The sequence below is a fragment of the Theobroma umbraticum genome, unplaced genomic scaffold (assembly GCF_002168275.2).
Source record: "Theobroma umbraticum cultivar Fairchild unplaced genomic scaffold, ASM216827v3 scaffold_56.0, whole genome shotgun sequence".
In the NCBI taxonomy this organism is placed as follows: domain Eukaryota; kingdom Viridiplantae; phylum Streptophyta; class Magnoliopsida; order Malvales; family Malvaceae; genus Theobroma; species Theobroma umbraticum.
This window is the reverse complement of record NW_018397256.1, coordinates 8,588,835-8,614,383: the sequence shown is the minus strand read 5'-3', so window position 1 is coordinate 8,614,383 and position 25,549 is coordinate 8,588,835. Positions and strand designations below refer to the sequence as shown.

The following is a 25,549-nucleotide window of genomic DNA, read 5'->3' as shown; positions in this document are numbered from 1 at the left end:
AGTTGTTAGGATGGTAGGAGATGACCAAGTGATCTTGTGGCCATACTGCTGTGTCGCACAAAGAAACCATTCTACCCCCATTTTTTGCCTAATCTATAGGTGGTTTATTGTTCAATGGGAGTAATACTATTGCTTAAAATGTTTTCAGGATTTTATTTTAAGTCAACTAAATTTTAATTTGACTGGTGGCAGCTGGTTCTTCGGCCACATCAATTGGAACCGCTGAGGGTGATGTATTAAAAGCCTTGTCTCAAATCATTGATCCAGACTTTGGAACAGATATTGTCTCCTGTGGTTTTGTGAAAGATCTGCTCATTGATGAAGCTTCGGGAGAGGTCACTTGGAAAATATGTTGAAGATTTCTTAAAATACATTGAAAAAAGGGGAAAAAAAGCACCTGCTAAGAAGTTTCAACTTCACATTTCAGGTTTCCTTTCGCTTGGAGCTCACAACACCAGCATGTCCAATCAAGGACATGGTAAATGACACAATCACCATTTTTTGATCAAGAACTGATGTATATTTGGAATGGTAGACTTTTGTTTGATATATTCACTCAAAACTAAGTAGTAATAAGAACTTGTGGATCTTCCTTTGAAAAATGAAGCTCATTGTACTTTTCTTTCTATTTCTTATCTTGTCCATTGGGCGCATTGTTTTCTATGGATATATAGCAGACTATTTTCAGCAATGCATCTTCTTGTTATGCCTGCCTCTTTGCAAATGCAATATATATTATCTTTGGCTCCAATATTGAAACAGTAATACAAGATTTTTGATGCATGACAGTTTGAGCAGCAAGCAAATGAGGTGGTGGCTAGGCTTCCATGGGTCAGTAAAGTCAGTGTAACCATGTCAGCACAACCAGCGAAACCTATTTTTGCTGGACAACTTCCAGCAGGTCTACAAACAATTTCAAATATTGTGGCAGTTTCAAGTTGCAAGGTAAACTTTCTTTCTTAGTTCATCGCTAGGTAAATATATTTACATGTTTTGTGCCCTTCTAGTCATGTTGTCTTTCCTGCAGGAAACTTAAACTAAGTAAAATTCAATGCCTTGTGTTGAATTTTTTTCATCATTCCTGTATGTGGAAACTCTGTAGGGAGGTGTAGGTAAATCAACCGTTGCTGTAAATCTGGCATATACTTTGGCTGGAATGGGAGCTAGAGTTGGTATTTTTGACGCTGATGTTTACGGACCAAGTTTACCAACAATGGTCTCCCCTGAAAACCGATTGCTAGAGATGGTAGTATTCAGAACTTCACATTTATCTTACTTGCACATAGGTGTTGTTCTGACTCTTTAGATCTTACTCAGAACCCAGAAAAGGGAACCATCATTCCGACTGAATATTTGGGAGTCAAAATGGTATCCTTTGGATTTGCCGGACAAGGTCGTGCAATAATGAGAGGTCCAATGGTTTCTGGGGTCATCAATCAACTTCTGACAACTGCCGAGTGGTATGACATGATTCTGAATATGCTATTTGAGTTGTTTACAAGATTTGGTAAACTGTATGAATTTTGTTTGTGCATTGTTTAACAAATATGCATCATTTCATCTTGTTAGAATTATAACTTTCTGGCATTACAATGTTCACTCTGAAAGTCTGATTGCTTCTTATTTATAGGGGAGAGCTCGATTACCTTGTTATTGACATGCCGCCTGGAACCGGTGATATCCAGCTTACTCTATGTCAGGTTCTTTTCTATGATTTCTGCCCTCAATGCCAGATTTTCTATCTAATCTTACATATTTTTCTTTCTTTTTTAACATAAAATTCTAGTGATTTTTCATATTGTTAGGCATACCCATGTGGACAAAAATAGCTAGCAACATCCCCTTTTTCTATATTATTATAGTTGTTGCATGTAATGTAATCTATCATATTTTCTTAATTTTCACAGTATTGTGTTTAATGGTGCTTAAAATGAAAATATCAGGTAGTCCCATTAACAGCTGCTGTTATTGTTACCACCCCTCAGAAGCTAGCGTTCATTGATGTTGCCAAAGGAGTTCGTATGTTTTCGAAGCTTAAGGTTTCCTCTTTCTCCATACAACCTAGCGTTAATTTACAAATAAACCGATGAATATGACATAAATGTTTTTATGGCATATTATTAGCTTAGCTTTAAATTGAAACATCAGCATCATATATTGTACCTGCTTTTAGATATATTTCGATATGCATATTTGAAGAGAGGAATTGCAAGTTTATCAGTAGGTGAAACCTTCTTTAATTTTATGCTTCATAACTTCACATGTTGTGTTGCTGTTAATGCATATAGGTGCCATGTGTTGCTGTGGTTGAAAATATGTGCCACTTTGATGCTGATGGGAAACGCTACTACCCATTTGGCAGAGGTTCGGGCTCTCAGGCATGCATCATTATCCTGAAGTTACTTTTCATTCCTAATAGATAGTAAAATAATTTAAAGTACTGATACTCAGGTCATTTGTGTACAACAGAAAAATTGCATTACTGATTACTTCGTTTCCTTTACAGGTCGTCCAGCAGTTTGGGATCCCTTATCTGTTTGATCTTCCCATTAGACCAACAGTATGTTGTATGATTTTCTTTAGTGCTTATTTTTCTGTTGCATATTTGAATTAACTGTTATTAATTGGTCAGAAAGCATCATTGCATCAGCTTTTCCTTTTCTTTCTCAGGATGCATATCTAGTAAGCTTCATCTGTACTTAATTATGTGTGTCTCTAGGTTAGACAACTTTGTATGTAAGCATTTATTTTATCTTTCCATGATTCTTAAACTTTCCTGAGCAAGCCTCAAGACTCATTTACTCAAAGCATATCAGTTTTAAGGCTTACTCAATTATTGATCATTGATGTGCTTCTTGTTAACTACATTCTGTCATTATGTATTAAACATAGAAATAGAATGTGTTGAATGTGCTGGAAATCCTACTCAAGTTTATAGTTGATTACATTTAATTTTGCAGCTTTCTGCTTCTGGTGATAGTGGAACACCTGAAGTGGTGGCTGATCCTCAAGGTGAAGTTTCCAAGACATTTCAGAACCTTGGAGTTTGTGTTGTGCAACAGTGTGCCAAAATTCGCCAGCAAGGTACCTACCTGTTGTCTCCTATATAACTGATCCCTTTCAAGTTGCTCTTGATGAAGAAAAATGATAATTTTTTTATCCTCTTTGGTTCTAGTATCAACAGCAGTTACGTATGACATATCCATTAAGGCAATAAGGGTTAAGGTACCGGATTCAGAGGAAGAATTCCTTCTGCATCCTGCAACAGTAAGACGGAATGACCGCTCTGCCCAAAGTGTGGTACGTGGGTGTTTTTTCTACAAGGACACAGATACATGCAGGAGGCCAAGACAGAAATAAAGATACTTGATATCTAATATTTTGGTATAGATAGGAAGAAATGCATCAGAAATGTCTTCAAGTCTTTTAGGATAAGGTTGTGTGTCGGGTTGTCTAACCGCTTTGTTGGTACTATAGGATTTTGACTCTTTACAATGCTGGTTACGTCATTAAGCATCAAAAAAGTCACAAACAAATTGTAGTGTAGGACCATAAAAATAGGAACAAAAGGTCCACAGTCAAATCCATATACTTTGTAGCCTTAACAAAGTCAATAGATTAATCTAGATGGTAGAAGCAATAAAGATCCTGTGTTGGACCATTTGACCAAAGATTTGAGCAAGCAAAATGTTCCTTTCTAGCAATCTAAATGCTACTCTCGACCATTTGACTAATGATTTGGAGAAAAAAAATTGTTACTTTCTAGGAAGAAAAAATGACCTTGACAAGTCTTTGTGCTGTGCTCTTTCTTCTATAATTTTCATTTTAAATTCAGCTTCATCCTTTTTCTCCCTTTTCAGTCTTCTTTTTCTTGGTTCAAAACAGGATGAGTGGACCGGGGAGCAAAAGCTCCAATATGGTGACATTCCAGAGGATATTGAACCTGAGGAAATTCGGCCTATGGGAAACTATGCTGTGTCAATAACGTGGCCAGATGGATTTAACCAGGTGACTTGGACTTATTCAATGTTTCTTTTTCTATGAATGACTATGATTTTTGTCACAATACTGCAGAGCGATAAAGAATTGGCTATTACTGGGCAAGTAATTGTCAACTTCATGACTAATCTAATATCAACAACAATAACATAACTAACAACCTGGCATCAGTGAGGTTTTAACAAATTTGATTTTCAATTGAAACATTATTACATAACTAGGACGAAACCTGATAATGGGAGTAGCCAGTATGGAAACTACACCTCCTTGTATTTGTCTTAACCTTCAATATCTTCAATTTCTAATAAAACGGAATGGCTGGTAGTCTAGCAGTTCAACTCTAAAAAAGATGGTGGTTAACAAGGGATAAACCTGTGACTAGTTCATTTCTTGTGCATTTTCAGTTGAAGAATTGCCCTCACTGACATTCGGAAAATCCTTCTTTTCATGTTGAGCTTAATAAATTCTGCACATATATGATATTTACCCACCAGCATTGACTTAGCTACTCATGAAAATCATATGGAGCAGGAATGCAGGATTAACTGTTGGTACAGTATTTTATGTCATCTCATTATACCTGGATATTCATGTATTATGCATTAGAAATAGAGCAAACAACTAATGCAAATATAACATGATTACTAACAAAGTTAGTATAAGCGGTTATATTTTTCATTCTTATGTATAACCATCAATTTTTTTTTTTAATTTCTTAATCATTTCACAGATTGCTCCGTACGATCAGCTCCAGATGATGGAGCGTTTAGTTGATTTTCCTCAACCAACATCTGTTCAATCATGATAATTTTTTCCTCTCTGCCGTATCCGATCAACAACTTGATTCCAACAAACAAAGAATGCCTGTATTCTCCTACAAGCCTATCAGGTCAAATGAGAACCAAAGCGAAACTAGGACATGACTTGAAACCCAGTTACTTCAAATTGTAAAAAATAGATCATGAATGTGATTCTAGGCATATGTTTACTGGACTGAATATCCTGATGTATAATTTGTCTCTTCTAGAACTCTCCGCTATTTATTTCACTTGCATTTCTGATCCTGAACTATTGCTGGAATGCTAAGGTACTACACTAAGTAATGAACAAATAAATCTATTGCATGATTTAGACGTTTTACATGCTTGAAGTTAGTAATCAACCCAAGCATTGAAATGTAAACCACAATTTATAAGCAAAAATAGAATACCCAGATGTTTCTGTAAAATTTACTCCTATCCATCCTTCATAAAAGCTTTCGTGTTGATGCTTATATAAACAAACTCATTATAAACTTGTTATGAGTAAAAAAAGAAAATGGGTTCACATGCGCACATGAGATCAAGCCAAATCTTAAGAAAACGAGTCAAACTTTAAGAAAATGCAGATTTTCTCTCTGCACATGAGTGTACACATGCACTAAGTTCAAGTGATATTTGGTACTTTTGGTAATCAACTTTATTTTTTACCTTATTTGACTCAATCTTTTTACTGAATGAAGAATTAATCTTTGACCAAATCATTTACCATTATAAATATTACATAATGTTATAATATAAAATAACTTGATTTGGTCACCGATTTTATTTTTAAAATATTTTACTAATTTTTTGTATCGTGTCTTTTCTAATTCTTTTCAATCTTCAATCTATAAATACTGTGCATCAAAGTAATTCAAAACACATAAGTCTTTCCTCTTCTCTACTTTCTGAAGTTATTTTTCAGTTTTAATTTCTTGCTATTCTTAATATTTTTGATAGTTTGTGTGAATTAATCAAAAAAAGTCTATTAAATTTTAAAAGATAAATACTACAATTTTTTTACATTGGGTATTATATTTAAAAAAAACAAAAATTATCTTTAAAAACAATATATCACATCTCAGATTAATTTTTATTACCATTTACTTTATTATTTTGTTAACAACTTTCGCTAGGTAGATACGAGGACAGCATAATATATACAAAATTTCATTCAAGTATAAGTGTAAAAATTGGTAGAATTAGCAGTTCACAACATAAGTGTGAAACAAGAAAAGAGAGGGATGAAAAACTCTGGCAAGAACAGTCAGCAGCAATAATGGCAGTATATATTCACAAGAGGCAATGTCTAGAATAACAAAAAAAGCAATAAATAAAAGTATGTAGGCACTAAAGAAGTTCGTTGGCTCTCATCCGTCATCAGCATTTACAACGTTAGGAACCGCCCATTTAATGAGCAATAGCTATTTACGACTTAGGGACGTCTAATCTAGAGGGATCAGAATTTTGATGCCTCAGGAAACTGTCAATGTCTTCAACCGCTGTCCTTGGGGAACCCCTCTTTATTGCGCTCCTGGTGGCTGGTGCTCCCCCCTCTCCTTTTCACCCTTTTGGCTTTAAATATATGTCTTTTCCATAGTCAATGCTCTTGCTTAATAAGATTCATTCAGCCTTTAGGCAGTTGGGAAATTGGATAGCTCCAGGGTTGTGGTTTAGTAGTGCTCTGCTTGCCATATGGACAGTGCAACCCACGCCTGGCTGATTGCAAAACGTGAGGTGGGTGTTTTAAGTCATGCATCGTGCCTGCTCTTTCCAGGGTTTGAAGTACAACATGAACAACGTCCATGACTTTACAACAAGTTTCTGGAAAGGTTTAATACATATCTAAAGGCTGGATGGAAGTCATGCGAGGTTCTTTGACCAGAAACAAGCTACGGAATCTAGAAAGGCTAAGGCTACACATTCCTCAATTACCACGTAGTATATACAACGCCACGAACACAATCAGCTAGCACATGGGTTTCCCCCAAAACGGGAGATCTTTCAATTCTTGCAACTTTGAGGGATGATGTAAATAGCGTTGCCTTGTCTCAACGGATCCTTTTTAAGGGACCCATCATGCTTTTGGTGTTGGGCTGCCGAGCCACTACGTATGTTTGATCTCTTAAATGCCCTTGTAGGCACCATTAAAACAATTCATGAACAAAAACATCTAATGTCAAACGTAGATTTAGTAATTTATAATTTTATATTTTAATTATATCATATTAATATAAAATATTAATAATTATATGAATAAATATAAACATAACATGAATAATTATTTATATTAGTATCTGAAATGCATAATTTATATAAATATTTGATAACTGTTTAATAATTATTTGTGTTTTCATTTATAGATGCGTTTAATAATCATATAACACGATATGACTAATACGTTTATATAAATATATAAATTTTTTTTTCTACGATACAATATGATTAACAAATATGAGTAAATGATTAATATAATTTTTTTCTAAGCACGTTTAATACGATTAATTAAAAATATTTATAATTATATATAATTATATTATTTAAATTTAAAATTAATAATTATAATAAAATAATAATAACATCAAATATAATAAAATTTAACATAATAAGACTAATAAATATAATAAAAACAAAATAATAATAAACTAAAATAATATTTGATTATTAATTTTAATGAATTGATAAATGTGTCATTTTATATATATTTAAATATGATAATACGATTAATATGATTAATTAAATATATTTTAAATATATTAATAATTTAGATACAAAATATTAAAAAATTAAATTCAAATCTATTTAATTTCATATCTTTTCATCCCATTTACAAAATTACCCGAGTTAGCCAAACAGAAGATTACTTTCCAATCTGACACGTAATTACTCTAAAGTTTAAATTTTTCCTTGGTGTTATAAAAGAAACAAGAACGAATAGACCGGTGGTTATTCGATGTTAAATCATTACACGTGGAAAACGAATCTCTCAAATCGCATGCTGTCTGTGCGCGCATGCGCATGTGTGTATCGTTACTCGCATCCATCACAGTGATGTCGGGGCGCAGTAACTCTGACCAAAATTTATAGTACTAGCATGATTCATTCAAAAAATCTAATGGGGAGGAAAAAGGAAGATAAGCTCAAGTGTTGGCTTTAGGCAAATTATCATGTTTGTTTGATTTTACACCAAAGTCTATGATGATGTGCCCTTTTACCTAAACTGATTTGAGACATCGACAAGAATGTCCAAGATTTCCTGTTACTCAATCTTTGAACTCTCACAATTTTTTTAAATTGTAAGAAAACCAACATATATATATATATATATATATATATATTTCTATAGCATGGAATGGAATGGAATGGAAGTCTTAGAGTCATTTAATTTGGTCAACAGCCGTGCGTTTCATGTCTGGTTGCCATTTGGGAGTGGAGATCAGATATGTTCCCCCCATGTTCGAGCCTCGCGTGCCCTAATGTTTGCCCTTTTTGTTTGTCCTTTTATTGTGACAAATTGCCTCAATTATGTTTCTTTGCCATGTTTTATGGGGTTACTTTTTCAAATATATATATATATAGATTTGTTAAAATAAATCGAGTTCATCGGGTCGGTTTATTTTTTATTAAATATGAGATGGATTGAGTTGAAAAATTTTAACCCATATTTGAACTGAGCTTAAATAGACTAACCCGTCAAATCAGTGGGTTAATGTTGGCTGGCGTAGGGCCAGTCTTATAGGTCAAAAAAAAATAATTTTAATTAATTTAATACTTTTATATATTTAATTATATAATATTAATAATTTAGTTATCAATAATATTATTTATTTATATATTTTCATATCTTTAATCTTCACTGTCAAATTAAAATTTTAATTTAGATTAAAACTTATTATCTCTTTTTCTTTATGGTAATGAATATTAGATGATAAATTGATAATAATTCAGACCTTGAGACATCATTATTGTCTAAACAAGATTTAAATGTTTTACTTGAGAATGAAGATCGAGAAGGATATAAATGAGTCTTGAAATTTTTATTATTTGGTTATATACTTATGTTTATGAGATAGTAGTTTGTGTTAAAGATTTAAATTTTATTATGTAATTTATTTATTTTTTTATATTTGGTGTAATTTGTTTATTTGTAACATGTTTTTATTATTCAATTTATGAATTAAATCATAGAACAATTTATTAATAAAAAATTTATCAAGTAGAATTATAAAATTAATTTTTTTTTTAAAAAATAAAAATAGATTGATCTAACCCAACTTATGAACTAACAAGGGATGGGCTGAGTTGAGATTTTGATGACTCATATAAAAAATGAGTTCGCCCACCCAATCAATATTTTTTTTAACCCACAAGGGCTGGAGCGGGGTTGAGTCGGGTCAGCCCATATTGACAGCTCTATATATAAATATTATTTCAGACACTAACATAGAACTTTGATTTAAAGAGATGAGACACATATTTAGAGACAGTTCATCATTTTTTACAGTACATTAGTGGATTAATTAGATCTTAATTTTTTGTAATGATATGTTTTGCTCATTTTATAAGTCTTATTATTTTTATCTTAAAGTCGAAGTTTCAAATTCTAATTAATAAGATATCCTATTAGTTATAAACAACAAATCAATTTCCCGTATTTTAAACAAGTCAATTGTTTCGTTATAATAAAGAATTTAATTTGCACAAAGCAATAAGTCAAAAATGTCATTTTTACAATAGTTTGAATTACTAGTAAATGAGATTAATAATACATAAGTACTATATAATACAATAAGATATTTTAGGGCCATGAAACATGTAGTTCACTTAACAACCAAATGGGGCTTATAATTAATGGTAGGGTAGGGCAATAATGCGATAGATGAAAACATCTATACAATTAAGAATCAAATCAAGTTTATAATGGTGGGGTTGGTTATAGATTTAACAAAAGATTCTTGAAGAAACCTTACATTTTCTATTCCTTTGTAAAAGATAGTACTTAATTCGATCTCCACCCGTCCATAATAATAAAATTAAATAAATTCAAATGTAAAACTCATAAATATATATATGTCAAAGAAAATAAACATACACATGTTTACTCTTCTTCTTCTTTAGTCTAATCAATTGTATCGAATATAAACAAAATGTTTGGGTCTCGACAGACTCTTTTAATTTTTAAAAATAAAAAATATAATATTTAATTTTTTTGAATTATTTAAGAAAATTTATATAAATTTTTATTTTTTTATTATATTTAATCCAATTCTTGTTTTTTATTTTAGACAAAATAAGATATTTTAACTAATAGTTAATCATTTATCAACATCTCATAACGGATAATGATATAACATAACTATATAATATTTTTCATCCTCCACACAAGTACTACGTGATATGAAAAATAGCAATCAACATGTTAGCTAATGACAATTAATCAATTGTAAATAATAAATGTTTATTTAACTCGAAATAAAAATATAAAAACTTAATGAAATATAATAAAAGAATAATACATTATTTATTTTTTTTAAAATAATTTATTTTTTATAAATATTATGTCAAAATAAAATAAAAAAATTTGTAAAAATTAAAAAGATCTAATGCTTCTCAATAATATATATATATATATATATATAATCATATACTAGTTTATTTTCAAACAAGAACAAAAAAAATACTAAATAGTTTAAGGGAAAGATAGGGTCAATTACAAACAACATTGGGCCCTCCATATCCCATCCTCTGGAAATTCAGATCGCATATTTCAAATGACATCTATATATTAATATAATAATATTTTTTTTATATGGTAGGCAGCGTCAATAATCTAAGGAAAGGAAAATGTTGTTCTGGATCTGGCTTTTTTGCATTTGTCTGTGTTTCCGTGTAATCATCCACAGACACGCCAAATACCTCTACCCTTAGTTTAGGGTATTTTATTATTAATTATAAAATTAATATGTCAGGGGTTTTTGGGCTAGTAGATATTTGTCGTATATATGAATAAGGACAAATTATTTATAAAGGTTACTCTTGTCTTGTCATTGAAATTTTTCTTTAATGTAAAGGGGATCACGCTTGATGCAAATCATTTTTCGAAGGAAACAAAAATACAATAGTGATGTACATAAGTTGATTATATAATTAAAACCTATCTAAACCTCAATTAATCTATTCTTTCACAACAAGATTTAAAGCCTCGAAGTTGTCGATCTTTTCATGCACTATAGTAAATTTGATTTAAAATTATATATTTTTAAAATATATTAATAAAAATATTACATATGTATTAACTAAAGAAATGTAATTAAAATCAAAATCTGCTACAATGATAAATGCCTTTTCATTGTCGCCATTAGGTGTTGTCATGTCCCTGTGTTGCTAACTGCTGGAAATGTTGGAAGAAGCTAGCCATACGTGATGAGGGCTCCTTTTCGTCTGAATCATTTCACACAAGGATTTTTTTTTAAAGCATGGTGGTTTCATGCAGAGGAACTCTTGATGAAGTTAATGGCACATACGAAAAATTCCCATCCAACAGCGCAGCAACTACAACGACTAGAACCTTTTTGGCTTGTCATCATTGCATCACCGTGAGGTTGCCATTATTATTATTGTTCATCATATTTCAATAAAGTTTTTGAGAGTCTTGAAGTTTAATTACTACTGCATAATAACATAAGATTTTTTGGTGGGTCTGCAAGGAAACTACTCCAAAAGACTTTCTGCTATCTGTCTATTTTGAATTAGAATTAACATGTAATTATGGCAATCGTCAAAGTTTTAATAAGAACCCAAACTTAGCACATATTAAATTTAGTAGTAGGCCCATATATATATATATATTTATATTCAATTAACAAATTGAATTTAAAGATATTTTCCTTTTAAAATTATACTTGATAAAATAAAAACCTCAAGTTGGTCGTTATTATTTTTAGCAATTTAATGAGATAGATGTGTGTATATATATATATATATAATATTTAATTTGACAAATACCTTGGAGGATATTGCAATCTCTTTCGTTGGTGGAAACCCAGAAATTGGTTTTGCCTCAATTGTAGATCAGGACACTAGAATTAGCTTTATCTCAAAACCACTTATTCCATTGCCATCCACATAATTTAGTTGGTTTGCCATTTTTCATTCTCAATCTCTCATGTCTTGCACATAAATTCAGGGGTTTTTAATGACCCTAATCCCTAGAACAAAGACAGATGAGACTGTCCATTGTTTTCTGGTTTTCTGGACCATATTAAATCGTTAAACTAAGGGCAAGGGAAACATTTGCTGGATTTTCATTCATATCTGTGGGCATCAAATTCTGCGGGACCTTGGATTATAACCTTATGATTGCATAAACATTACCCTATTAATTATTAAAAAGTTGTTGTACTAATGACAAAATTAGAATCCTATTTATATGATTAAAATTTAATTAAAATAAAATAAGTAACATAGCTAGTTCTCTCATAAATTTTGTACTCTATAATGTATATTTATTAATAGATAGCAAAAGAAATTGATGTGTAAATCCAAATGGTTACCTTTTCTACAAGATCTATATAATATTCATATGTGTTTTCAAGAAGTGGAAAATAGAATATTAAATTCAATCAAGTGAAGTGTTTGAAGTGTTGGTACCTTTGAATGAAATGGGAGCAGGTGGCAACTTTGCAAGTAAAATAAAGGGATGGGACAGTTGGAGGGAATAGTAGGATAAAGTTAAGGTACGATTTTCCAGCAATGAGGTGGGAATGGGAGAACGTGGTGGGGCAGAACAACTTTAATGGGAGAAAAAGGTTAGCCTTGGACTTATCACTCAACTCTCAATATCCAAAAAAATAAAGCACTACAAGACAACCGGGTCCTTTTGTGTCTGCAACTCATCTCTCCTCCACCTGTCTTGCGCCACTCGACCATTTCTTTGTGGTTCTGCTTTCTCTCCGTCCTGGCCCCACCAGGGCGGCTCACCCCAGGCTCTTCCCCTTATTCTTTGTTTTCTTGTTACCCTCCCCTTTCTTCAATCCAACTCTTGATAAAGAAAAGCTGCAAGCTCCTTTTTACTCTATTTTGTTTTTACTTGAGAAAATTCTAAAGCTAATAACAATATTGTCAATGATTCTCTTTTTTTTTCTTTGGATTATACATCCACTTGAACGAATTAAAAAAAATGACATTCTATATATACATATATGTATATCTCAAATTCTTAATTTTAACAGAAATAAATATTGCTTGTGTAAGTCCATAAATTATAATGATTGATCTTCTTTTGATAATACAAGAAGAAAGCGCGGATGATAACAACTAGAACTATATCTAGAATAAGGATGGTACTTTTGTATCTAATTAACTTTCTTCTAATGTTAATTTGTATTTTAATGCTTAATAGGAGTACTATGTGTGTCGGTTTACTTATGTAGACAGTGCAATATTGTCACATTCATGCATTCCAATTTAAACACATTCTTAGACTATGAATGGTTTCTTTTTATGAGTGAAGCAGAATGAAACATTTAAGGTAGTGTTAAACGCTCCTCATGGAGGAATGAGGATAGCCTCGCCGTGGGCCTCTCTTTAGCAGCGATATTATCCCAGAAGTCAAAATGAGCAAACGATCCCAACCACTCTGATAAATTTGATGTCTAATTTTCCATAAAACATATTCATGCAGCAGTCAGCAATTGCTGAAATTCGAAGCTGACCTGGTGCCGAGATTGACTCTTCTTAATTTAATCACATAGTTAATTATTCATTTTGCTGAACATTACCAACAAATTAGTGCTAATCATCATGCACATACATATATATATATATATATATATTGTGGTTTACAGGTGAACAGGCTCTTCTGTGACCCACTGACAAGGTAGCTTTAAACTTCTTTGCATGTGAACTTTCTGCCCTAGAACACATATATAAATGTTGTATATTACCCAAAAGAAAAGCTTTTTGTAAATGGGAGGAATAGTAAATTAGCTTTTTGTTAACGGTCTCAATCCAGCTAAAACTTTCATTTCATTAGTATTTTCCATGCCTAATTAATGCCTTTAGATTTAAATGGTTCTATTTTTAAAGGTCTCCAAAAGGTTGAACCACCAAAAAAAGAAGATCATTCATTTAATGATCTAGGTGGGGTTTTTGATGATGGATTAAGACTTCTACTGCGCCTCTTGCCCAAAGGTTAACATCTCTTTCTCTTCTTTTATTTACTGAGTTAAACCACTCCTCTTTCCTATATAACAGAGCCTAGACCAACAGCAGACAACACCAAATTCAGCTTCAGGCCTCTCTCCCCTCTGTCTCTCTCCCAACGCCCTCTGTCAATCTATATATCCTGCTGCTTAATTTCTGCCAAACATGGTTATACTAGAAAAGAGTCCTCAAGCAGCCATGAATGCAAGAATAATTGGCTCTGGCAGTGAGACCATGGTTCTTTCACATGGGTTTGGACTAGACCAATCTGTCTGGGACAAAATCCTTCCTTACTTGACACAGCATTACCAGGTTGTCGTTTTTGACTGGCTCTTTTCAGGAGCTGTAAAAGATCCCAACCTCTTTGATCCTTTGAAATACTCTTCCTATGATGCCTTTGCTAGTGACTTAATAGCTCTTATGGATGAGCTTGACTTGAAATCCTCAGTCTTTGTTGGTCACTCCATGTCTGGTATGATAGGATGCATTGCTTCCATTAAAAGACCTGAACTTTTTAACAGGCTCGTACTCGTTGGAGCTTCTCCTAGGTATATTTCTTCCTCTTTTTTTGTTTTTCCGAAGAAAAAAAATGGTTTTAGAAAAATTACATCTCTTTCTGGTTTCTACTATATCTTTTACTTAGCCTTCCCGCAGCTGATCCAGTTAATTGCTTGCATATACAGTTTGAAGCATGTATCATAATCAGGTTCTTCTTTTAAGCCAAAAAGACATATGATTCAATGCTTTGCCACACCTAGTAATAAATATTCTTCTATTTCTGTTTCTTTTTTCCTCTTTCGGTTATTCCATTTCCTCCTTTTCATCCGTTTTATATTTTTAATCATCTTTTCTCTTTCTTCCTCGACATGCAAGTAACACATGACCTTAGCTACTAGCTGAAAAGTTTTAATTTTTTTACCGTATAAAATCAATGATAAAGCTGTGATTAGACGTCTAAATTTTCTGTCTTCAAGAAACTGTGAAGCAAAGCATGTGGACAGGAGGATCTGGGTCGGCTATGGTAGATTTAAAGGGCTTTGTTCTTTGTTGTACTTTTGTGCTTCAAAAATTTGTGTGGTGGATTGCAACTCTGAAAATGTTATGAACATATCAGTATGTCTATTTGTGTCCTCAATAATACGATGAGTACTGGTCACCAGACAAGCATGAGGACATGCAAAGGCTTTGGATTCGATTAGCTAACATATCAAAACTTGTCTTTCTTTTTAGTTTCTTTTGATTTGACGTTTTCATATAGCAAGCCAAAACAAACTTGGATATATATATGTATGAGCTTTAATCTGTGATAGGTTAGTTACTTCATAATCAAACATTATATGCTGTTGAGTGTTGATGCCGGCCTGAGATATGAAAAATTGGTCCACTTGTCAGCTAAAATATATATTTAAATTATACTCTAATACTATATATGAGGGGTTAATTGATAACTGGTGAAGAGTGTATTCATTTGTCAATTAACCTGTGTGATATTCTCAATATTTATGTAGTTTATGTTTCTTATGCTACTAATTAACAGGTACATTAATATAGATGATTATGAAGGTGGATTTGAGGCTGCAGCTATTGACAGCCTCCTCTCAGACGTAGAATGCAACTATCAGAATTGGACTTCGAGTTTTCCTACTCTTGTTGTGGACAACAACGATCCCCTCTCCGTTGAAAAAGTTGCCAAATGCTTGAAGAGGATGAAACACGAATTTGCACTCCCCTTAGCAAAAACAGTGTTTCGATCTGATGAGAGGGATATTCTCGACAAGGTTACCACCCCATGCACCATCATTCAGACCACCAGTGACTTTGTTGTGCCAGGCTCAGTTGCCTACTACATGCAGAAGAAGATCAAAGGGAAATCAACTGTGGAGTTTGTCAAGGCTGACGGCCATTTCCCACAGTTGACTGCACATCTTGAGTTCCTTGATGTGCTAGGTGGAGTTTTAGGCTTTGAGATTTGATCATAAAGAAGATAAGGTCAGAAATAATTGCCCATTGCCCCGATTGGGATATAGTGTTGTGTATTTAAGACTTCATGGGATGTAGGGAAGAAGGTGGTTGGCCTGTAAAATCTAGTCTTCTATCAGTAATGTTAGGTTTGCTTCTTTTTTTCTAGTTTTGGTACCTTTGGACTGAACCTTTTTTATCAGCATTCTACTTAGGAAGCAATTGTGATTGTCTTGATATGGTTGAACATACTTTGTGGTTGTAGTTTTGTTTCTATCCTAAAGGTAAGAGGATGGGTCCAAAATTTCGAATAAAAAATCTAATAGTATTCAAACCCATAGACAACCAAAAAAAAAAAAAGCATAGACAAATGCAAAGAAGTTATTAGATTGAAACAAAATCATAAACCCTAATTTCCTTTTATGAGATTACAACTAAAAAGTTATTAAAATATAAAAAATCAATTAAGAGATTGAAGGATAAAATCCAAATCATAATTTGATAGAAAGCCATTCAGGAAGGACCTTTTCTCAATTATTGAAACAAAACATTATCAACAATGATAAGCCCTAATTTAAGCTAATCCTTTTTGAACCTAACCGAAAAGAAAAGAAGAGAAATGGTTTAACGTGGAACTTTAAACTCATACTTCAAGCGGATTCGGAGAGGTGGGATTTCAATATGAACCAGAACCGACCCGGCCCCGATTCCAACCCAAATTGTCTATGCAGTCCCAAGGAAAACGCTGAGGGAGTTGATGTTCAATCAAAAAACATAATCATGGCCCAATTGGCCCAATGTTTTCGGAACTGTACCAGGAAGTCTTCGAGGCGAACCGTACGGGCAAAAGATCCCCGAGATCATCTGGCTTTTACTTGAAGCAGTCACAGTCATCAAAGCGAAATTAAACTCGGGAAAGCATGAAATGCTTTTCAGTGGTCTCAGTTTGTAAACTAGTGACCAAATCTTCTTCAACATTTCCACTATTCTTGTTCCCAAACAACCCCGCAACATCGGCTGCTACCGCCACTGCTCGCTTTCCAAGCTGCGCTCCTCGTTCCCTCCGGTTTGCTATTTACAGTGACGCCTCGAGATCGTTTCTGGGAAACGTTTCGCTCTCTAGTCGTGACAGAAACTTCTCCACCATGGCTGGCGCTGAAGAGTTCGTTAAGGGAAACGTTTATCCGAACGGCGTTGCGGTCATCACTCTCGATCGTCCCAAAGCCCTCAACGCCATGAATTTAGGTCCCTTTCGTTATTTCTCTTTTATTTCCATTTAAATTTTTCCTTTTTTACTAAATACTATTTAAACTTACTAGGTTCTTGTATGAGTTAAAAGATTAACTTTGATTTTAGTGAAAGCGAATTCGAATTGGAAGATCTGTTCTAGCTCGATTTTTAATTACCAATATTCCCCTTGATAATGTAAAGATAAAGTTTTAAAGCTGTCAAAAGAGTGAGAGTTAAAGAAGGAAAGTAAGACATTGTTCAATAATTGCTAATATTTGATATTGGAAGCTAAGTTAACTTGGAGATGAGTATATTTGAAGAAGTTTGTAACGCTCCTGTGACATGTCAGAGTGCAAGAAGAATCTTTTTTGTGTCCACATAATTTAGCACTTGTTAAGAATTAGTGGACAAATATGCTAGTGTAATTTTATAGTCTTGTGGCATTTTCTTTGGATTTGGTATGAATCAAGAGTTCACAGATGAGTTTTGTAAATGATGTGTGTATATTCTGATAATGCAGATATGGATATCAAGTACAAGCAAATTCTTGAAGAATGGGAATCAGATCCGAAGGTCAAATGTGTTCTGATTGAGGGCAGCTCACCGCGTGCCTTTTGTGCAGGTACTTGAAGAGAAATTAAGGCTCTTCTTTGGCAGGGCAAAGATACACCTAAAATAGCATTTCTAGATGCTGTTTGTAATGAAAACTGCATATTGCTACCCTCGTAGGCAATTTTTCATGTTGCTAGTGTTAGGGGAGTTTTTGGGGCTAACCATTTATGGGTAATGCAGGAATGGATATTAAAGGTGTTGTTGGTGAAATCCAAAAGGACAGAAACACACCTCTTGTGCCAAAGGTTTCCTTTTCCTTCCATCTGTAACTGCATGCCTTGTGCCACAAACATTTCCTGCCAGCTTGCTTTACTTAATTATTATTGTTACTTGCTAAATAGACTGTTGAAAGCTATAACTTGTTTTCATTATTCCTTAATTAGTTATTCTTCTTCCTCTTTTCCTTATTTTTTTGGTGTGTGTTGGGGGGGCTGAAGGGTGATATCCTTTTACTTCTATTTCTTCTGGTTCGTTTTTTTTTGGATTCAATGTGGTGTTCTTTCCTTAAATTAAAGCACCCAATGTTTCTCTAATTAATAACTTAGATCTTAGCTTATATGCAGGTGGTGATGTGAAGCAGATTACATACAAAAACACACTCTCGGATATGATTGAGGTTAAATTATATACCATTATAATTATAAACATTTTCAATTTGTTAAAATCAAGTCAACAAAGATGTCTACCATGTTTCTCCAATTTTTTAATATTATTACCATGGCTCTGATACATTCAACCTTCCAAAAACCTTTTATGATTGCTTATAAAGAAAAGAAAATGGTACCGTTTAAACTTCATGCTTCTCCTCAATTTGAAACCCCACCACCCTCTTTTTCTTTTCATATCTCCTACAATGAGTTGTATGCAAATCTGAAATCTCAACCATCCACAATTATGGGGTTTGTGGGCCCCACATAATGGGCCCTAACAGTGGGGATGGTTGGGGATTGGGATTAATAATTATAGAACTGTTGTGAAAATAATTGTAAGTGATATGAATCTTTTTTAATTTTGAGAAAGAGAAAGGAAAGGAAAGGAAATCTTTGATGCTTGCGTGTAATAACAACTTGCATAATTCATCTCATAATGTTGCCTCTATGGTTGCTTTGCTTGGTTTCCAGATGAAATTTGCTTTTTCTCATGTGAATAGGAGCGTATTTAAAATTGAACTGCTCTGCTGCAGGTGCTTTGTACTTTCAAGATATGTTTGAAGTGTTTTATTTTGTAAATGTGTCAAAATTAAAGCTGAGCTACTGTTACATTTGCAAGATGTAGCTGATGACATGATAGAATGTAAGCATGGTACCTCTGCACATTGATTGTTTTGCCTTGGGGATGACTAGCATTTAGTATTTTGCACCATTCATCTGCATGTTTGATGATCAATTCTCAATTTTGTACTTTGTAGTTTGAGTGAATTTCCCATATGTGCATGACATGCTTGTTGGATTAGACATCATTTCTTATCGGGAAGTCATCTGTTTATGCTATGATGTTTCTCATTAGTGCTCTGTTATTTGGTGCCTTACATTTACCCTAACATCTGAAATTAATAGTCTTGTCATGTAGCCTTATTCTGCTGCATCTTTTCCAGGTCTTCACTGCAGAGTATTCTCTAATATGCAAAATTTCAGAGTACAAGAAGCCTTATATATCATTCATGGATGGCGTAACAATGGGCTTTGGAATTGGCCTATCTGGCCATGGTTGCTACAGAGTGGTAACTGAGGTACAGATCAATCTCCTTCCTGTGCAGATAAGTATATTGTCTTGTATTTTAAATTGTAATAGGTTTACAAATTTCTTTCTCTTATGTTTTGTTCTTGCATAAATCTGGGTCAGAGGACTGTTCTTGCTATGCCGGAAAATGGAATTGGCCTGTTTCCGGATGTTGGATTTTCATATATAGCAGCACAAACTCCAGGGGAGGGCTCTGTTGGTATGGTTCTTTTACTCTAAAACTAAGCTCTACGAGTTGCAAAAATGGTTTAAAAGGCTCTGTTTAATATGACGCTATATGTTAAACGAGAAGCACTGTGGTAGAACTGGGAGGGTAGGAGGGTTATTTTAATCATGTATATAATTTCTTGGAGATGCTGAATTCCTAAAGCTAAACTCATTGGATCATACACAGTCATGCACAAAGACCAGTTTAGTTCTCTCGCTCTCTTCTGCCCCCTCCGAGTTGCTTCCCTGCACTCGTCATTTACAGTTTTAGTGTTTTGCAGGTGCCTATCTTGGAATGACTGGGAAAAGGATATCAACACCTTCAGATGCTCTATATGTGGGTCTTGGAACACACTATGTGCCATCTGGGAATTTAGGTTCACTGAAGGAGGCCCTTCTAGCCTTTACCTTGTATATCTCTGATCATGTTTCTAGTTTGATGATTTTTTCTTTGAGTGGAACTGAATTTCTTTTAAGATCATATGGTTCTCTATTAAAGGAAATTGTGGCAACTTACATGTCCCTAAAATGAGGGGGTGGGGGAGGGAAGTATTTACTTGACATTCTAAATCAAATCAGCTTGTCAAAAAACCATGCCTTCAGGAATTTTAGTTTTTAGAACCAATATTGTTTGATCTTCAACTCCTCAATTGACTTGGTTTTTATTGTATATCATCTTTCTGTTTGCAATGCAATTTCCTCTCCTTTTCTGAACAAAATGGTTTTGAATTTGTTGTGTGCTCTTTTCCAAATTGGAGATGCAGTAGTTCTATTAGCAACAAAAAATTCATGGTTTCCTGCCGATAAATCAAAACTGATGTTTTTGGCAAATTGGAGATGTAATAGTTCTAGCAAAATAAATATTCATGGTTTCTTTTCAGCAAAATTGTAAATGATATGTTTACTATCCACACAGTTCAGAGGATCCACACAAGGTTGTTACAGCGCTGTTGGCGAAATACAGCTGTAACCCTGAGTCTGAAGCTCAGTTGAAGTTGCTTTTGCCTCAGATAACATCATGCTTCAGTGCAGATAAGTCAGTAAAGGAGATAATTGCAGAGCTTAAAAAACATCAGCAGAGTACAGAAGCTTCAGGTAAGCTTAATTAAAACTGGTTAATCCAATCATTGTGAATTGCATATGCATCATTCTTGTGCTCCTGAAAAACCTTTTCTTGTGGATGTTGGTGGATGACACTGAAACCGACTTATATATATTTATGTCGTTTATTTCTGCAGTGGTAGAGTGGGCAAATGAGGCTTTGCAGGGTCTTGGAAAGGGTGCACCCTTCTCTCTTTGCTTGACACAAAAGTATTTTTCTAGAGTTGCATCTGGATATGGTAAACATGGCAATGAATTTACAACGGTGAGTTTGGAGATATATCATTTCAACCGCCTTCCTCTTTCCTCCACCTGAGCCTCTCCCTCTCTCTCCCATTTCATTTAGCAATACTTTTCAGTAACATCTGTATTTGTGTTGCATTGATTATTTCCAGCTAAAAGGTGTTATGAAAACTGAATATCGCATTGCCTTACGGTCATCCCTGCGAAATGATTTTGCTGAAGGTGTCCGGGCAGTCTTGGTTGACAAGGATCAGGTTGGCTCTTCATGCTCTGCTCCTTGCTAGGATTATATTTTAATATTTCTAAAAAATATGTTAAGAGCTGTAACTTCTATCTTTCATCGTTCCTTTCTTTAAATTCTTGATGATATCCAAATATGTTGAATTCTTCTCTTACACTGATGATTTAAATTTATTTCTTGAGCTTGTGTTTTTCCTGCACACACTTGTAATGTCTATGCTTGTCTGTTATTCTTCTTTGCCTTTGGGACTAAGAAGCTCATGCTGCATTTCATTACTAGTGGCACCCATTTTTGTTTGTTCATGGTCCTGATTCACTATATCTTTCCAGAATCCAAAGTGGAATCCTCCAAGCGTGGACGAAGTTAATGAAAAGGAAGTGGAAGCAGTTTTTGAACCGTTAAATCCAGGAATTGAGGAGTTGAAAGTGTAAGGTTCACGCTTCTTGTATCAAGTTGTCTCTCCTAGTTTGGTTTGGAAGATGAATGGATTCTAATAATGGAAATACAAAAGTTGGAGCCGAAGAAGTGCCTCAGTGTTTGGCATGAACTCGTGTTGCATATTGATACTGTTATTATACTTGATCACACTTATGGCTTTAATAATGTTGTGATCCTAGAGCACATTGATGTCAAATCCTTTTTCTTTTTTATCTTCAATCAATTTAAGACAGTATGAAAATATTGTGCACGTTTTATTTGGGCAGGGAGAAAAGGAAATGAAAACGAAAATGACACTAAATGCTTCTGGGATCACAGTTTACATTCAAGCAAAGATTGTTATCTCACAACACATTGATGATGAAGTTTTGCAGAATCCATAACCCTGTTTATACACCTATCCAACATGAGTGAAGCTTTCTTCTGGGAAAGAAACATGAGATGGCTTTGGCTTTTGATGTCTTTCACAAGGAAGTACAATTAGGAGCAATCTCCACTCTTCAAACTTTGTAGAAGATCCAAATATCCAAAACTTTCAGGACTTACGAACCTGCAATGATTAGGGACAAAAATCAAGGTCCTAAAGAGTGTGAAACAAACAGGACGCTCAACTCTTGCTCTTTGAAAAATTGTAAAGGAAGGAAGGACGAAATAATACCCATGTCGAAACAGGAAATCGATTATGACAATGGAGCAATTTGACTTGAAAAAATGTGTCCTTTTTATGACATTAGCAACATGTGCCACAGGGATCAACTTGAAGCTTTCTACCTCTCCATCTGCCACATGTTTAACAAGTCATGAAACATTTGATTGATATGATTCTCTACCTAAAAGCATCATAGATAATAAGTTATCCAAGTATTACCAATCTGATAAAATTTGAACTCGTCCTATTTTCAACAGAAAGTAGTGATGCTTCCATGCACTTGCCTTGATTATTTGGTACAAAACCTTCAGGGAGTTTTAGATCATAACAGAATAGGACATCTCGCTTGAATCTGTGCCCATCAATATCTGCATATGAAACAGCACCAACTGGTATAGCTCTGTAAGAGGAACACAAACAGTTATGTACCCTTCAATAATGCAAACTGTAAAAGAAAGCAAGGAAAGAGAGCGAGAGAACAGATATGGCTATCAAAATGAACTGCATCAAGCCATCAGCAATGTCCATATCAACGTTTGGCCTCCAAGCCAATACAAGGCATGCAAGATATAACAAACTTGAACAAAGAGTCAAACGGCCGGAATTTTTACCTACTGGATAGGGATCTTGGTATTCCAGCTTCCTCTTCACATTCCTTCATAAGATTCTCTCCACAGGCAATTCCATAAGGCTATGATTCATGGAAATTTGACTAAATGAGGGTAAGAGGAAGTAGCAGAAACTGTTGCAAACGAAAATGGCCTTTAAATTTATTCTGAAGTCAATAGATGCAAGAAGCAAATGGAACTTCAAATATTTAAGGGAAAAAGAAAAGAATTTCCCACTTTTTCACCATGATTTTCAGAATAAGCTTTTTCTAGGTAATAGGTTTGTCTTTTGCTTCAGCTTCGCACCACCAAAGATGTTAACAAATTGTCCTAATTGTATTATGAAATCAAAAAACAAATGACATAAATGAATCTTTCCCTGTTTCCTAAGCCAAACAATATCATTATCATACATGCACTCTCTATACAGACATTATGAAAAATAATAGTCCAGATTACATTTTCACAGAACTAAGCAATTCAAACCCCTTACTTGCTACAAGATATACATTGCCAAATCACATCAAGGCAACAATCTTCACTCGCATGACATGATTTCTAAATACCTTATTTGCAGTACCTTTTCCTAACTATTGAAAACTCGTAGAACCATCTATTGACTTTCATCAGGCAAAACATACAGAAAGAAATACTCTCCACTTATTTCACGAATATATATTTTTAAAATGGAGACCCCTACCAGAGTCAACATGTAAGTGAAGTTCATGGATATAAGCAGAAAGGAAGAAGTCATGCTTAAAATGAAAGTTTCCGCATTATGCATTTAGTTCCTTTTGTCACACAGAAAAAGACTACATGAGCTCCTCATGGATGTTAACTCTCCAAGTATAACAAAGTAAAATAGTAGGTTTTTACAAACCAGTCCTCCAGCAACTAGATGATCAAGCATTCCAGGAAAAGTAGGCTTCACTGGACTTCTTTTTCCTATCCATAGAAACTTTTGCCCATCTTTTTCAACATAGCCATTCATGTGAACGCCATAAGCCTATGATTGGAAAAGTCATTTTGAAAAGAAAAGATTTACATTATCAGAAATATAAACATTTCAGCTTTTAATCTTGTGTAAAGTCCAAACCATAGCGATAACATCCCAATAAGCAAATTCTTTGGGGAAAAGTATAAAGGCAATCCTGTGCCACAGCCCACATGCATAAACACACCTTTATTCCAAAATAAGGAGCAGCAGCACGTTCAAGGGAGAAAAAGACCGGTGCACCAAACGATGATGTCACGGGGTACAGCTGTTAGACATCAATAATAACAGTCATTCTATTGAAGAAATTCCTTAGTTCACAATAACTCCAAGTAGCTTCAATCAATTCAATCAGAAATAGGCATTGGAAGCTTCTAAAAAAAAGGGGAATTTATTCCGACATGTGAAAACACACACAAAAAAGATGGATAACATTGTAAGGAACCAATTTCTTGTTTCTTACAGTCAATTTTAAGCAGTACCTCATTCCTTATACCTGGAATCAATTCTTTTTCAGCCAAGCATTTGATCACTTCTCCCACTGCTCTACTTCTATCCTCCGCTGAGTTTAACATTCGATGCAACGTTACGTGACCTCCACCACAATTACCTTTAGATAATATAAACACATTCTGAAAATTCCTTAAATTCTCAGCAAAACTGCACGTAATTAAAAGAATATCCTAATTAGCCAACCACATTTTTAGTTCACATTTACATATATGTAATTAAAAGAATATATCCTAATTAGCCTAACACATTTTTAGTTCACATTTACATATATGTAATTAAGAGAATATCCTAATTAGCCTGACACATTTTTAGTTCACATTTACATATATTTATAATTGCCTAAACATGATTAAGATCGTGTTTAATGTAATATAAAATAGTGAAAACTTTACCTCCGATGTATGTAACCAACAATTTGGTCTTCGATAACAAAGGGAAGGAACTCGGATTGCATGCCCTGTAATTACAAAGAACTAATAACCATAACAAATTGTTCTGTTTGGTTGCTGAGAAAAGTTATAAACATAAAAAAAATTGGAAGTTAAATTTAAAAATAAAAAAGATTATACGTAAGAGGCAAAGTGAACACGAGGAGAGATGCTTACTGAGCCACGATTGCATTCTTTGATTTTATCGAAGAAGCCTCGGAGATTGGAAGAATCGTGCGGGTTATACTCGGGTTGAGAGACTCGAACGACGTCGTCCCAAGAGAAAGTGGTGGGGGTAGAAGTGCCCGCAGCTGTAGATGAAGCTGATAGAGAACGGAAATTGGAGAATTTGATTGGATGGAAAGCAGAGTAACGGAACGGAAATGCCGTTATTGAACTGTTGGGCAAAGCGTGAGGGGATCTGACTTTACGGAGGGATGAGACTGACTGTGGGATTTTGCTAGTGAGGTGGTGAGGATTGCAGGCCATCGAGAGCGAAGCGAAAAGAGAAGGGAGAAAGCGCCCCTTGTTGGGAAAATGAACAATGCTGTCGACGACGTCGCTTTGGGTTTTGATAACCTTT

The 25,549-nt window shown here is 34.1% G+C and overlaps 4 protein-coding genes across 8 annotated transcripts in view; 3 read left to right on the top strand and 1 right to left on the bottom strand.

Annotated features, from left to right (window-relative positions):
- Window positions 1-5,227, top strand: part of HCF101 (ATP binding protein) — a 6,787-nt gene extending 1,560 nt beyond the window's left edge. The window contains exons 4-16 of the mRNA XM_021420732.2: window positions 193-335; window positions 428-478; window positions 790-945; window positions 1,103-1,246; window positions 1,318-1,460; window positions 1,631-1,700; window positions 1,944-2,039; window positions 2,289-2,378; window positions 2,507-2,560; window positions 2,961-3,084; window positions 3,176-3,300; window positions 3,886-4,008; window positions 4,730-5,227. Of these exons, the coding sequence (XP_021276407.1) occupies window positions 193-335; window positions 428-478; window positions 790-945; window positions 1,103-1,246; window positions 1,318-1,460; window positions 1,631-1,700; window positions 1,944-2,039; window positions 2,289-2,378; window positions 2,507-2,560; window positions 2,961-3,084; window positions 3,176-3,300; window positions 3,886-4,008; window positions 4,730-4,804 (1,394 nt within the window). The 3' untranslated portion in view covers window positions 4,805-5,227. The remainder of the gene's footprint in view (window positions 1-192; window positions 336-427; window positions 479-789; window positions 946-1,102; window positions 1,247-1,317; window positions 1,461-1,630; window positions 1,701-1,943; window positions 2,040-2,288; window positions 2,379-2,506; window positions 2,561-2,960; window positions 3,085-3,175; window positions 3,301-3,885; window positions 4,009-4,729) is intronic.
- An 8,846-nt stretch (window positions 5,228-14,073) lies between these two features.
- Window positions 14,074-16,199, top strand: LOC110411117 (alpha/beta-Hydrolases superfamily protein). Its single transcript, XM_021421142.2, has 2 exons — window positions 14,074-14,551; window positions 15,541-16,199. The coding sequence occupies exons 1-2, from the start codon at window positions 14,169-14,171 to the stop codon at window positions 15,974-15,976; spliced, it is 819 nt and encodes a 272-aa protein (XP_021276817.1). The 5' UTR covers window positions 14,074-14,168; the 3' UTR covers window positions 15,977-16,199.
- Window positions 16,200-16,783: 584 nt separating this feature from the next.
- LOC110411694 (3-hydroxyisobutyryl-CoA hydrolase-like protein 3, mitochondrial) lies at window positions 16,784-22,026 on the top strand. Of its 3 annotated transcripts, XM_089782573.1 has the most exons (11): window positions 16,784-17,207; window positions 17,713-17,814; window positions 17,985-18,062; window positions 18,368-18,420; window positions 19,399-19,533; window positions 19,647-19,743; window positions 20,033-20,162; window positions 20,668-20,846; window positions 20,990-21,117; window positions 21,248-21,349; window positions 21,666-22,026. In XM_089782573.1, the coding sequence occupies exons 1-11, from the start codon at window positions 16,883-16,885 to the stop codon at window positions 21,765-21,767; spliced, it is 1,431 nt and encodes a 476-aa protein (XP_089638699.1). In that variant the 5' UTR covers window positions 16,784-16,882; the 3' UTR covers window positions 21,768-22,026. The 3 variants fall into 3 exon arrangements, with proteins under 3 accessions (XP_089638699.1, XP_021277635.1, XP_021277634.1); XM_021421960.2 differs by lacking the exon at window positions 17,985-18,062 and having other exon boundaries at window positions 16,789-17,207; XM_021421959.2 differs by lacking the exon at window positions 18,368-18,420 and having other exon boundaries at window positions 16,792-17,207; window positions 17,985-18,049.
- LOC110411695 (nudix hydrolase 20, chloroplastic-like) lies at window positions 22,027-25,486 on the bottom strand. 3 transcript variants are annotated; one of them, XM_021421962.2, is made up of 9 exons: window positions 25,144-25,486; window positions 24,931-24,995; window positions 24,508-24,685; window positions 24,213-24,293; window positions 23,912-24,037; window positions 23,035-23,114; window positions 22,708-22,823; window positions 22,433-22,553; window positions 22,027-22,324 (listed from the first exon to the last, which is right to left on the bottom strand). In XM_021421962.2, exons 1-9 carry the CDS (start codon window positions 25,453-25,455, stop codon window positions 22,255-22,257), a joined length of 1,149 nt encoding a protein of 382 aa, XP_021277637.1. In that variant the 5' UTR covers window positions 25,456-25,486; the 3' UTR covers window positions 22,027-22,254. The 3 variants fall into 3 exon arrangements, 2 of the variants coding, with proteins under 2 accessions (XP_021277637.1, XP_089638700.1); XM_089782574.1 differs by having other exon boundaries at window positions 24,931-25,044; window positions 25,144-25,261; XR_002444810.2 differs by having other exon boundaries at window positions 22,297-22,324; window positions 22,643-22,823.
- Between the last annotated feature and the right edge of the window lie 63 nt (window positions 25,487-25,549).

Coding starts and splice junctions, on each gene's coding strand:
- LOC110411117 (XM_021421142.2), top strand. CDS start 14,169: ATGGTTATACTAGAAAAGAGTCCTCAAGCAGCCATGAATGCAAGAATA. Junction 14,552..15,540: donor CTCGTTGGAGCTTCTCCTAG/GTATATTTCTTC, acceptor ACTAATTAACAG/GTACATTAATATAGATGATT.
- LOC110411694 (XM_089782573.1), top strand. CDS start 16,883: ATGAAATGCTTTTCAGTGGTCTCAGTTTGTAAACTAGTGACCAAATCT. Junction 19,744..20,032: donor TCCAGGGGAGGGCTCTGTTG/GTATGGTTCTTT, acceptor AGTGTTTTGCAG/GTGCCTATCTTGGAATGACT. Junction 20,847..20,989: donor GCAGAGTACAGAAGCTTCAG/GTAAGCTTAATT, acceptor TTATTTCTGCAG/TGGTAGAGTGGGCAAATGAG.
- LOC110411695 (XM_021421962.2), bottom strand. CDS start 25,455: ATGGCCTGCAATCCTCACCACCTCACTAGCAAAATCCCACAGTCAGTC. Junction 24,996..25,143: donor AAGAATGCAATCGTGGCTCA/GTAAGCATCTCT, acceptor TTGTAATTACAG/GGCATGCAATCCGAGTTCCT. Junction 24,686..24,930: donor GTTGGTTACATACATCGGAG/GTAAAGTTTTCA, acceptor AATTACGTGCAG/TTTTGCTGAGAATTTAAGGA.